The 12,815-nt window shown below is 37.6% G+C and overlaps 1 protein-coding gene across 1 annotated transcript in view; it reads right to left on the reverse strand.

The window, feature by feature from the left end:
* Positions 1-431: 431 nt before the first annotated feature.
* The window catches only part of Xpc (DNA repair protein complementing XP-C cells homolog), a 55,926-nt gene continuing 43,542 nt past the window's right edge, over positions 432-12,815 (reverse strand). The window contains exons 6-7 of the mRNA XM_081738971.1: positions 11,677-11,831; positions 432-4,802 (exon numbers count right to left, since the gene is read on the reverse strand). Coding sequence (XP_081595097.1) covers positions 4,599-4,802; positions 11,677-11,831 — 359 coding nt within the window. The 3' untranslated portion in view covers positions 432-4,598. The remainder of the gene's footprint in view (positions 4,803-11,676; positions 11,832-12,815) is intronic.

Below are 12,815 nucleotides of genomic sequence, written 5' to 3' on the forward strand. Positions count from 1 at the left end.
CACCAGGAATCGAGCCTGGATTTTCCGCGCCAAAGGCGCTTACTCCAACTATATAGCCAAGAGCGAGCGAGGTTTCGTAACAGTGGAAGGAGAAAAAGTTTATAAATATTTCTTATCGGTACTTTAAGTCCACAGTTCATGCACATATATTGGAAAACGAGCATATAAGAGCTTCCTTCTTCCTCCCCTTACATTCAGAAAATTTTTAAAAGAGCATTTTTGGAGGGAAATTTCATTTATATATGAAATTTGGTATTTTCAGACAGAATAGAGAAATATTTTCCCCTTGTGACTACTCTAGGTACTACAATGAAGATTGGCACACGCTTTACGAAAAGATTACAGTATTTTTAATCGTAGATTATATTCAGATACCTACAGCAGGGTCCGCTTTAGAGGGTGAAATATTTAATAAAGGTAACGTTTTGGAGTTTTTTTTTTTTTTTTTTTTTTCATTTTACTTCAAATTTCCCTTCTCTCACGTATCATGCACATTTGAAAGCTTGTTTCGTTTTGAAAAGAATGACGTATGAAGCAATATATTCGTATAAATAGTACTAAACTGGAAAACAAAATTTTCCTCTAAGAATGCACGAATTTAAAAGACATATTACTAGTATCAAAATATACATAGTGTTTTCAAACTATGAAGACACTTCCGAGGGTGAATCTGCAAGTGAAATGTTTCTTAACTCACAGGTCGATATTTCGTGGCGTGATGCAATATCCGATGTGTGTGGTTCAATACCGTGAACATGGAAGGGAAACTTCGTGTTATTTCGAATACGTTATAAAACGAAATACGCAAATGGTCCTTAACCATGTGAGGACATCCACAGAATACGTACACGATCGACATTAGTATTAATAGTTTGGTTTGCTTTACCATTGTCCTCTTTACAGCAAATGGTCAAAGTGACAGCATGGGAGGCAACGCAACGCCTTGACATGGATTGTCAAGGTCGCCCGTTCAAAAATCCGAGGAACACGAAAATATAAGTATAGCAGCATCATACAGACAATGCTCCAGAACATGTACGTCATGAACCGGGACAGCATCTTAAGATGTCCACAAAGGTGAAGTCAAGAGAATTGTGCCATGCAACAGGTCCTCCACGATTAATCTATCATCTGGAGAATATAAGGACAAATTGCGAAGTATAAACACGGAAAGTGGACGTGGGTGCCCAGGTGGCTCAGTGATAGAGCGCTCACTTTTCGTGCATAGTGACCTTGGTTCGATCCCAGCTCGCGTCAATTGGATTTGTGGTGGACAAATTTGTTTGCGTAGGGTTTCTCGGGGTTCTCTCGTTTCCTCTCACTTTCTTCATTCCAGCATTTCATTCAACACCATCATAGCCTCCCTTAGTCTCAGAGCGATGCTATACATTACCCACATGTGCTAGTGAGCCGCTAATGTTACATGTTCGATTAACATCTGGAAAAAATCTCTCATGAACACCGAACAAATTCACTGCTCTACTAAGCTGTTGGGATAGAATTAGTCCGATAAAGTGATCATGAAGAAAAACAGTAGGAATCATGAACAATAAGAATAACAGATTAATTCGAAAGAAGTGTTAATGATGGGATACGGTCGTATCATGATTTTCCCATTATTTCAGAAACCTGTTCCTCCTAAGTTGCTCTCTGCGGATATGGGTTGACAGGGACTTTATGCTTTCACTTATAAAATCACTTCAAAAACTTGCTGTACATCTCAAATTTAGGGGGAGAGGTAATACTCCACATCCCCTCTAAATAACATCCCTGTTCACTATATTGAGAATTTCGGAAGTTTAAAATGAATGATGTTTGAGGTAACGATCCGGGAAAGCATAAACATTGATCTGGATTCCTATATGCTAAGAGAATTATAAAGGAAGAGGAACAGTACTTTCAGAAAATTCATTTAAAAAACCAGTGCAAAATATCTGGAGCAAGTGCTCAATCCCAGCTCGTGCCACGGGCATTCGTGGTGTTCAAGCACCCTATGCGTGGATTTTCTCTTAGTTCTACCGTTTCTTCTCATTTTCTTCATTATCATCATCATCATCTCCCTTAGTATCGTAACACAACCATGGGTCGTTTAACATATAAAACCAAGATGGCGTCTAGTGGTGTGTCGGTGTTTTGTTGTGCTCTGATATTTTTTAGTTTTTGTCTGGTTTTCCCGTGTGTTAGAATGTTTTGGTTATCAGTAACTGCACGATGGTGTGATATTGATAAACAGTGTGTTTCTCAGTGCTGTGTTTGTGATCTGTCTTGCTCTGAAAGGATGTTTTCTTTTCTGGTATCATCCTTATCTGAGACTCTTTGGACTGCCACTACGAAACCTTCTTCTTCCGAGTAGGTTGACTCAGGTAAGAAACCTGTCAATAGATGGCACCACTTACTGCTGATCGTTCCGCTCCAAGGATGTTATAAAATAGAGGATCTGCTATACGTATCTTAGTCCTATGAACTCAATGAAGCCAAAAAACAACAGAGCATCGTCTGAGCAGGCAGGTGTGATTGGCTACTCTCGTTTCCGCCATGATTGCTGGCTCGAAACATTGCGATCTTAGTAGCGCGGAGTGGGTAGAGTAGGTGTGGCGAAGCTGTGACGTATGTCTTCACGATTTTGTAATATGGGCAGATCCTCTATTTTATAACATCCTTATTCTCCTCAGTGACGATGTCCACCTCAATCCGGGACCCAGTAAGGGCCATGCCCTTTCTATCTATTATCAAAACGTTCGCTCCATTAAAAACAAACTAAGTGACTGCGAAATACATTTAACTGAACTTTTAGAATATGACTGTTTAGTTTTTTCTGAAACTTGGATCACTGATGATATTCTTGATTGTGAATTGCCATTCTCCGACAGCTTTACTATATACAGACGGGACAGAGGTTCACGTGGTGGTGGTGTAATGATATGCGTGAACTCTAAGCTAAAAAGTAAAGAACGTACCGACTTATACAGTCAGGACTGTGAAATCTTATGGGTTGAAATAAACGTTCCAAACGGTCCAAAAACAACTCATAGGCTGCTTTTATCGACCACACAAAAACTCTCCGTTGTACACATTGGAAGCTTGTCGTAATTCCATATGTGGGGGAAAGCCAGTGACTGCAATGCAACTCTTCTTGGAGATTTCAATCTCTCCATTGACTGGCTTTCCCCCACATATGGTGTCCCGATCCTGTCACCTCTTTCAGAGATCTTGGCGTTATCATCGACAGTAAGCTTACTTTTGCGGATCATATAAGCACTGTACTGCTATGAGAAAACTATGACTCCTTTATCGCTTCACTGACATAAAAAATCCTAATTCCTTAAGCTTGTTCTATAAATCATATGTTGCTCCCACTATTGAGTACTGTTCTCGTATCTGGTCTATGGCCTGCCCTACTCATCTGAAAAAAATACATTCTGTAATTAATTTCTTTTTAGCCATTGTATCCTACCAAGTACCTCACCTCCGAACACATCCAAAAAATGATGTTTTAACATTTATCAATATCAAGCCTCCCCTAGTGAGAAACAAAATTTCTGACCTAATATTTTTGCATAAAATTGTTAATGGCCATATATCATGTGAACAGTTATTAAGTCAGATCAATTTTCGCATACCCGCTGAACAACACCGTTTAGTGATCTCTTTTACACTCGAGCTGCGAGAGTTAATATTGTCCAAAGGTCCCTTCTAAACCGAATTATTAGCACGTATAATCAGTTATCAGAAACTGTAGACGTTTTTTCAAATGAACATAATTTCAGATCATCTATAAATAAACTATCTTTGTAATGTTGCCATTGTACTGTACCATCTTGATTTCAAATTGTTATTCTATTGTTATATTACAAATTGTTAAAATGTTTTAGTGTAAAATGGCCTAGTGCTGTATCTGAAACCTATTATAAATAAATGTTTCGAAGTGTTCCTCCGTCTCCCATTAGTCCTAGATTTAAAACTAACCTGTAAACAATTTACATCGTACCGTTTGTATCCATTTTTATTTTTATCGTGGTTCTGATTAATTTGTACACTAATTGTCGCAAAAACAAACAGTCAACACTCTTCTGTTTTGCCTCACTGTCATTAACTTACTTCGAACAACATAACAAGTCAACACTTCCACATAAGTGGAATTACTACATTTTTTGTTTCACCTTTTCACCAGAAGAAAACAAATTTCCGTTCGCCACCTTCACAAACAAAACGAAACCATTCCGTAAAATACAGAAATACACAACTACACATAATTTGAAGTTTCCAGAAACTTCATACATCATCTGCCCTAGTAACATTTCATTTAAACTGTCCTGCAGTTACATACACATACAATGAAGTACAGTAAAGTAAAAAAAGAATCCAAAAGAAAACGTGTATAAAATAATACTGATATTACAATGGGACGCTACACTAATAAGCTCTACTTTTAAAAGTTCATAATTCTACCAAAAATTCCATGCAAAATGGTTTACTACAACTAAACCAATTGAATAACGTAATTATGGACCCCTCCGAAAGCATACTAACATAACTGGGAAATTGTTACTGCTCATTCAATCCTAGAAAGCACTATTTATAGGTGCACTAATTTCTTCTCAATCCGAGTCACTATCTATAACATTCGTTTTCTTAATCAGTTTTTTCTTTTTGTTTGTACCACTGGAAGAGTCTAGTTCACCGAAGGAATATTTCTTCTTTAGCCTCTCTCGGATTAACAAACCTTTTATTAATCTTCTCCAGTTTCCATACACTCGCTTCTCCACTTTCTCTCTCTCACGGCGTTCTTGGTTGTCTTGTTCCTGAAAAAGAAAAGAAAGAAAAAATAACAGCACATATATAGTAATAGTTGTTCTGCACTAAATACTACTAGCAAACCCGCACGTCCTGCGCTGCCTGAATGATTGAATATGATACACAATTAAAAATATTTATGGCTAGCAAAGTAGTTTTAATAACACGTAATAATACCTTTAATTAAGAATTTCTCGATAATTAGTCGAATTTAAGACGTCCTCGAATCTATGACGCACCCCGATTTCGCTGGGTTAAGTTAAGGAAAAATAGTAATATGTTTCGTTTTTAATTTTACTAAAGCGTTCTTTGATTTTTCGGTGATTTTTATATATCCCTCTCTCCTCCCCATGTTGCGGGGCACGGCATTGGAAGTATCATTGTTCATCTCAGCGACCCCAAAACCTATAGATTCGACACTAATATCGGTCATTTTCGATCACTTTGAAATGTCTCTCCTCCTTCCTTAAGTTACACGTCACAGTGATATGACGAAAACCATCTCAGAATCGAACTTCATCAAAGTTGATGAAAATTTGATCGAGATCCCCTTCCTTCTTACCTACGTTGCATCGTCAAAGTTAAATGATAAAAATTATCCCAGGCCCGAATGTCATGTATGTTGAAAATTTTATCGAGATCGCTTGGGTGGTTCAAGAGTTTTCTATTTATTTTTAAATATTAATCTCCTCTTCCCCTCCCCTAGGTTCTACCGTCAAAGTGAAATTAAAAAAAAAAAAAAAGAAAAACTTTCCAAGCTCGAACGTCATCTATGTTGAAAATTTGATCGAGATCGGTCAAGTAGTTCGAGAGTTATTAAGTTTTATTTATTTTTATATATATATATATCTCCCCTCCCCTCCTCCTACGCTCTACCGTCAAAGGGATATGATAAAAACCACCCCAGGTCCGAACCTCATCTATGCTGATAATTTGATTAAGTTCGGTTCGATGGTTTAAGCGTGATGAAGTCACAAAGACAGTCACTTTTATTTTTTTTATTTTTTTATTTTTTTTTTATTTTTTTACCATATGTGTCTCCCCTTCCTACATAGTGCCGTCAAAGTAAAATGATGAAAACATCCAAGGTCCGAACCTTATCTATGTTGAAAGTTTGATCGAGATCGGTCGTGTGGTTCAGGAAGTTTTATTCATTTTGATATATTTACCCTCCTCCCCTAAGTTCTACCATCAAAACGAAATAATAAAAAAAACTTCCCAGGTTCGAACTTCATGTATGTTGATAATTTGATTGAGATCGATCAGGTGGTTCAAGAGTTATTAAATTACGAACATGGTCACTTTTATTTTTATATTTCTGATTTTTGTATATCTCCCCCAACTCCCCATCCCCTACGTTGTTCCGTCAAAGTGAAATGGTAAAATCCATCCCAGGCACGAACGTTACCTACGTTGAAAATTTGATCGAGATTGGTCGTTTCATTCAAGAGTTATTAAGTTTTATTTTTTTTATATATAATTCCCTCCCCTCCGCCTCCCCTCCCCTAAGTTCTACCATCAAAGTGAATAGCTAAAATCACTCCCAGGCCAGAACTGCATATACGTCAAAAATTTGATCGAGATTGGTCGGGTGGTTCAAGAGATTAACAGTCACAAACATAGTCATTTTCAATTTGGATCTGAAGTTTTTGTTTACAGACACCGCTATTAATATATAGATAATAATAATAATAATAATAATAATAATAATAATAATAATAATAATAATAATAATAATAATAATAATAATAATAATAATAATACATTTTGGACACGTGATATATTGAACTAAAATTCTGTGAAAACTAGAAACATTATTTATTTGAAGTCATGGACAGTGAATTTTCATTATCAGATCAATGTTAGAATTATATTTTAACTTCCATTTCTTTTAGCACGACTTACAGTTCATTTACACGCTCAGAAAGAAAAGAATTTATATTTTGTATTGACTCTTTCCTCTTATATATTTGAGGGATCCTTCATCAACGACAATAATGGTTTTGTTATGAAAAAGCGTCCGTGTCATTCTACACTATAAGTTGATTCTAATTTCGCTACTTCCGCGTCGAGCTTCTATACGAGCTGTCTGGTCGTCCAGAGCCCAGACTCCATATCTTATGATACAACAGCTTTTTCTGCACGAAAAGCAACCCAGCATAATACACTTCTCTACTGATCCTCACGTGTAACATTATCAACTCTCGCTACCACGTCACCACCGATAACTTGTACTTGGCCTCAATGTAGTGTGTGTCATGTGGTCCCGGCCTTCCCGGAATGTTCCCGTCTAATTTTTTATACTTGTCTTCGATACAATTTCTTCGCATAAATTACACTCACTCTCTTGTGAATTTCTGACTGTTGACAAGAATTGAATCACAGCGCATTGGTCAGTAAGGGGACAGGTCTGCAGTCGCCGGCATACCTTTTTCGTGCCACCACAGTCAACCCATTGTGCATTAACAGCTGGTCTGGTATGCATACTTGTCTATTATTTATTAACCACTGTGTCACCCCCAAAACACATTTTCCTCGATGCTCAGTAGATTGTGTAGTGTTGCCCGGGGAAGTTTCATTTGGACACGCTTTGTACATTTGAAATCTTTCACACATTAACCTAACTCAAACTTTATGATCAAATCCTACTCAAAACTCAATGATAATACAATATTTTTAAACAATTTTCGCTTTAGGTCCTCGTTATACTATAAAATTTACAAAATTAGATATTTAGAAATAATTACCAAGAGCCTGTTGCTTATACATCCTAATCTTTGGTTGAGTGCAGAAGCCAAGGCGTTCTGTTGATTTCATATAATCAAGTTTGAGCATTTTTCTTTTTGTAGTGAGAAGGCAGTTCTACTGCACAATCGTAATATGTATGCCTCAATACCTGTCGGTCATTCTGTGCACCTGAGGAAACATGACAACATGAAGGTGCTTCTGACTACTATACATTATGAATATCACAATTGGATGGTGTGTGGTGTTGAGTATGTTTCTAGGACAACGATTAGGATATGCCAAGTTCCCTTGTTTTATTTGTGAATGCGACAGTCGGACTCGTGACAAGCATTGGAAGCAAAAACAATGGCCCCGAAGGTTGGAATTGGTTCCAGGGGACAAAAATATCAAGTGTGACCCTCTAGTGGAAAGAGACAGAATACTCTAGCCACCTCTGCACATTAAATTAGGCATAATAAAGCAGTTTGTCAAGGCATTACCTAAGTATGACAATTGTTTCAAATATCTATGTAACAAGTTCCCCAATCTGTCAGATGCTAAGTTGAAAGAAGGTGTGTTTACTGGTTTCGATATTCGCAAACTAATGCTGGATGAAGGTTTCCTTCATTCAATGAATGCCGTGGAGCGAGAAGCCTGGGCTGCATTTAAGCGTGTGGTTCAAAACTTCTGGGAAACAATCGTAGCCCAGATTATATCGACATAGTTGAGAACATGCTGATGAAATTCAAAATGCTGCTCAATGAATTTGAAGTTACATTTTTTACATTCGCATCTTGACTTTTTCCCTCCAAATTTGCGTGCTCTAAGTGAGGAATAGGGTGAAGGATTCCATCAGGATATCAAGAACATAGAACGATGATACCAAGATACTTGGGATGTTCGGATGATGGGCGACTACGTCTGGATGCTTCACCGTGAGCACCCAGAAATGCCGCATATGAGGAAAAGCAGGGGCCACGCCATAACTAATAAGAAAGCACGGAATGAATAAGCTTAATGCATGTTTTGTACCATATTCTCTTTATGCATCTGTTCACTGTGTGCATATTTCAATATTTTGTTGTTTTAAACTTATATTCTACTTCAGAATGATTCGAGATCCATATATATGGTATATGTAATACTTCAATGTGTTATCAATATTAGCAAAGTATACGATTTGTGCCAAAACAGTGGGTGATAGGATGTTTTGAGTATCATTTTCGAATTCAGGAGATCGAAATACATAAAGAACACCTATTTTTGCGAAAAAAAATTTTTCACTGTTGCACTGTGTATTTTTTTTTTATTTTTTAAACTTAAATCTTTTTTTTTTTTTTACTTGTACTTGATTTTAAAAAAAACTGAATTTAAATAATATTCCCTATTTTAAACTGGTATGTTTTTTCCAAGATGTTTCTCACACGTAATAGTTACTTCAGAAGCAGCACATTATTGTTCTCCCAAGATATAAGAGTGAGCGATCACACTCATTCTGAGAATTCAATTTACAATTGGACGAAAGAAAGATAATTATGATAATTCTGGAATTATTTCTTTTCAAGTATCTTAATCAGCAAAGGGCAAATGTAAAATTTACACCTGCAGAATATGAATCCATTTTTCAAACAGCAAAAATTTTGCATTCCGTTGCAAAGCTAGTATATATCCTTTTCAAAAGGGTTTTCTTTTATACATAAGGAGTGTTCAAATGAAAAGGTATGAAATGTCGTGCAAACTAAAGCGGTTGAAATGGAAATATATCGCTTTAGGATAAGTAGGGCGACATTTAAGGAAGATAGTGTAGTGTCTGGAGTGGTTGTAAGTATGCATGGGCACCTTTCACATGTCACAGGAAAGAACCAGGCAGTTGTGTGTTTCATCCAATAGACGCGACCCTATGTGCGAGGAAATCATGGCGTTCACATTGAAAAATTCGACGACTGAGGAGCAGTGACATATTACTAATTTCTAACTGTGGAAAGGGTTAAACTGGCCGATATTCATCGCCGGATGGTGGCCGTATACGGAGAAGATTGTGTGTCCGACAAGTCAGTAAGAATGTGGAGTGCTCGTTTTCGAAAAGGCCGGGAGAGTCGAGACCAGACCACAAAGTGTACTGGACATTCAACTTGGAGCAGTTTGAGCATCCGCCCCACAGCCCGGACATAATCGCCCTGCGACTTCCATTTGTTTGGTCCGCTAAACAAACATTTCATATTGTTTGTATATCAATACACGCTTTCCCCTCATACCTATCCTGTATATCAATACAAAACTTGGCACATACATTTCTTATCCCCTATAGTAATTTTTTCGAGATACATTTGGATTGTGTGCTTCCGGGGCTACAGCAGAGAGATCTGAAGTCAATGGGAGGGATTTCTGGAGGTAATTTTCCCGACCTTCTCCCAATTTTCCCTGTTCAGGTACGTTATGGGCCCAAATACATAGCACGTCTGGAAAGCTTGTTTCATGCTGAAGAGAATGAACTATAAACTATAACTTTCCAATGAACAGTGTTGATGCAATAGCTATTTCACTGTGAGTCTAGGATTTCCTTTATACTAATAGGGTTAATGGGCACCACGGACTTACTCCGTTGTACATGACACCTAATTTTTTGTGCATGAACACATCTTTGTTATGTTTATCGAATGAATTAGGTTTGATTCGGATGTCCGGATGACACGTTCATGTCCGTTCCTTGTTAGTTTAAGGTAGGTACTATTTATGTTCAAAGATTCATTCCAAATGGTTCAGCGTGTAAACGTTCACGTTACAATTAACAGGACTATAATATGTATTACTACAATAAATATAAAATTCTGAATTAATCATTGTGAGTATTGATTTTTAAATGAATTCATGCTTATTCTCTAGTTTCTTATACAATATGAAATGATTAAGTCAGTACATTGTCAAAATTCTTGGCTCATTAACTGTAGCCTATAAAATAATATACTTTATTTAAATTTACTAAAATTCTACAATCACAGAGTTAGGATGCGAGTTTTAGAGTTACATTCGACTGTGTCCCAGAGTAGTCAGAAATATTGCGTTTTATATCTGTTTTAAGCAAAATAAATTTTATTTAAATCATTCAACCCTGTGTCAATGTCCCCTTGTTGATATTTGCATGGCGAAATATTGTTCTCTATCTATTAGTTTAAAAGTTACAAGGGCGTATCAAGATAAATAGTCTATCCTTGGGTGTATATTGTAATGTACCACGTACTTCTGTGTACAATGTCATATGCTCCTGTTTGTAAACATCACCACATCTATTTGCGTCGGAGTACTACACACCACGTGGAATTACTACAAGAAGCAGACGAGGACCACCAACACCTCTTACAAGTCGCATGACGACATGGCAACAGCAGCGCCACCGCCGCTGGGACGCTTATATATTGAACAGCAACCAAAGAACAGGCACCAGACTTCTGATCTCACTTCTCTTGCTTGCCTGGAGCATTGGGAAAACCCAACCTCAAAGCCTGCGGGACTCTTGGCTTTCCTTTCCTCCAGAGCTGCTTTGGGGCTCTGTGACTTTTTTACTCCTCACAGCTTGCTTCGGAGCACTGGGTATTCACACGCCACTCTGCTTATCCTGCTTCGAGGCTTTGTAGAGATCCTGTCCACGACCGCACGGTCTTGGGCTACGTAATTTCTATCTCACAACAGAGAAAAAGTGTACTAAAGTATTTCTGTAAATACTGTTGTTATTGGAGGGTTTTATAAATAAACTAGTAGTGGAAGTCGATTCCGAACTCTGATTTCATCAACCTAGCTCTACCTACTGCTGCACTAGTAGACATTTTACTATATAACGGTAGTCAAATTTGTATTAATACAGCTAATTCAGCTCGTTTATTAACAGTGTCTGACCGCAGATCTGTTACCAGTTCTCTTTTGAAATATCAGGTTTCCAATGTTTGTTTTTGAAGAGACACAAAACCTACCTTTCTATTTTACTTACATGCATTACGCCTCACCAAACTGAAACTCAAAACTTAGAAATGGGTGCTGCCTTCTGCAACTGCTGGGACAGAATTTTTGCCCCTGTCTTGTTAATTGTTTAAATGTGGTTCTAAATTAAGAATTAACAGAAAGAAAGAAGAAAACCAAGTACTTCAGCATAGATTATCATACCTGATTCCATGCATCAAGCAATGCATCCTGGAACTCTTCGCAAACAACAAAACCATCAATTATAGGGTGACATGCTCCACTATGGAAGTCAAAACCAACGACCGCTGGTGCACAGTCAATGCCCAATTTCTTTGCTATTCTGTTCAATCCAGGAACTAGAAAAGAAAGAAAGAAAAAACACGGATAACAAAACACAGAAAACTAATAAATCTTCATATGAGTTAATTAAATATCTTTACGTTTTGAGTAAGAGAGAGAGAGAGAGTACATTATAATCAAAGACAACTTAAAGTGTGGAATCAGTACAATATTGTTTTCTGATTATGACACTGCAAATTGATAAGAGATAAGAGGGATCTGTGGCATAGGAACCACGGTCACCAGACCCCAAACTTCACGAATTATAGATATTCTGAAATCTCAAGTATAACCGACAATCAGTAAAATTCAAGGAAAATGTGAACACTGCAATGACTTACACTGGATCTTCACATATAGAATAGAAAGTCAAAGACGACTTGTTAAGGTGGAACGTTTGAGGAAGTTTGCTGAGAATGGTGGAGACGTTCTACACTGGGTCGAACTTATGTTCGATCAAATCCGTAAATGAGCTGAGCGAGATTAAAATAACGAACAAACAGACTTGACTGATTAACTTACTACCACTGTTGTAATTCGTACCTGGTTTATGCACAGAAACACCTCTTACATTCATTCAATGTAATCGTCTCCCTTCTCCATCATCTTCTGCAACATGAGTGGAAGGTGTCGTACACCATCAGCCCGTTGTCTCACAGGGACCGCCATATGGTATAGATGGTCTTCTTTTCTGTCTAGTTCTTCCCGCGAAGTGGTTCCTTAATTTTGGCGATGCGAAGAGGTCGTCACGAACTCTCTAAAAACACTGTTATGCACTGTGCACACGTACCATTTCAATCTTGATCCATGCAAGTTGTTCGTCTTCCCGAAACATATTGTTAAGGTGCTTCCACTTTCCTCCTCTACTTTATGGCACTGCTGTTTTTGACTGAATAACACACGGTCGTTAGCACTCGCCACATTCCATAGACTCACATTGCCTTATCAGCTACAGAACTCTTCTACGCAGTCCTCTTACGTGAGAAGTGTTACTATCAATT

The sequence above is a fragment of the Thermobia domestica genome, chromosome 14, assembly GCF_964235325.1.
Source record: "Thermobia domestica chromosome 14, izTheDome1.hap1.1, whole genome shotgun sequence".
Classification (NCBI taxonomy): Eukaryota; Metazoa; Arthropoda; class Insecta; order Zygentoma; family Lepismatidae; genus Thermobia; species Thermobia domestica.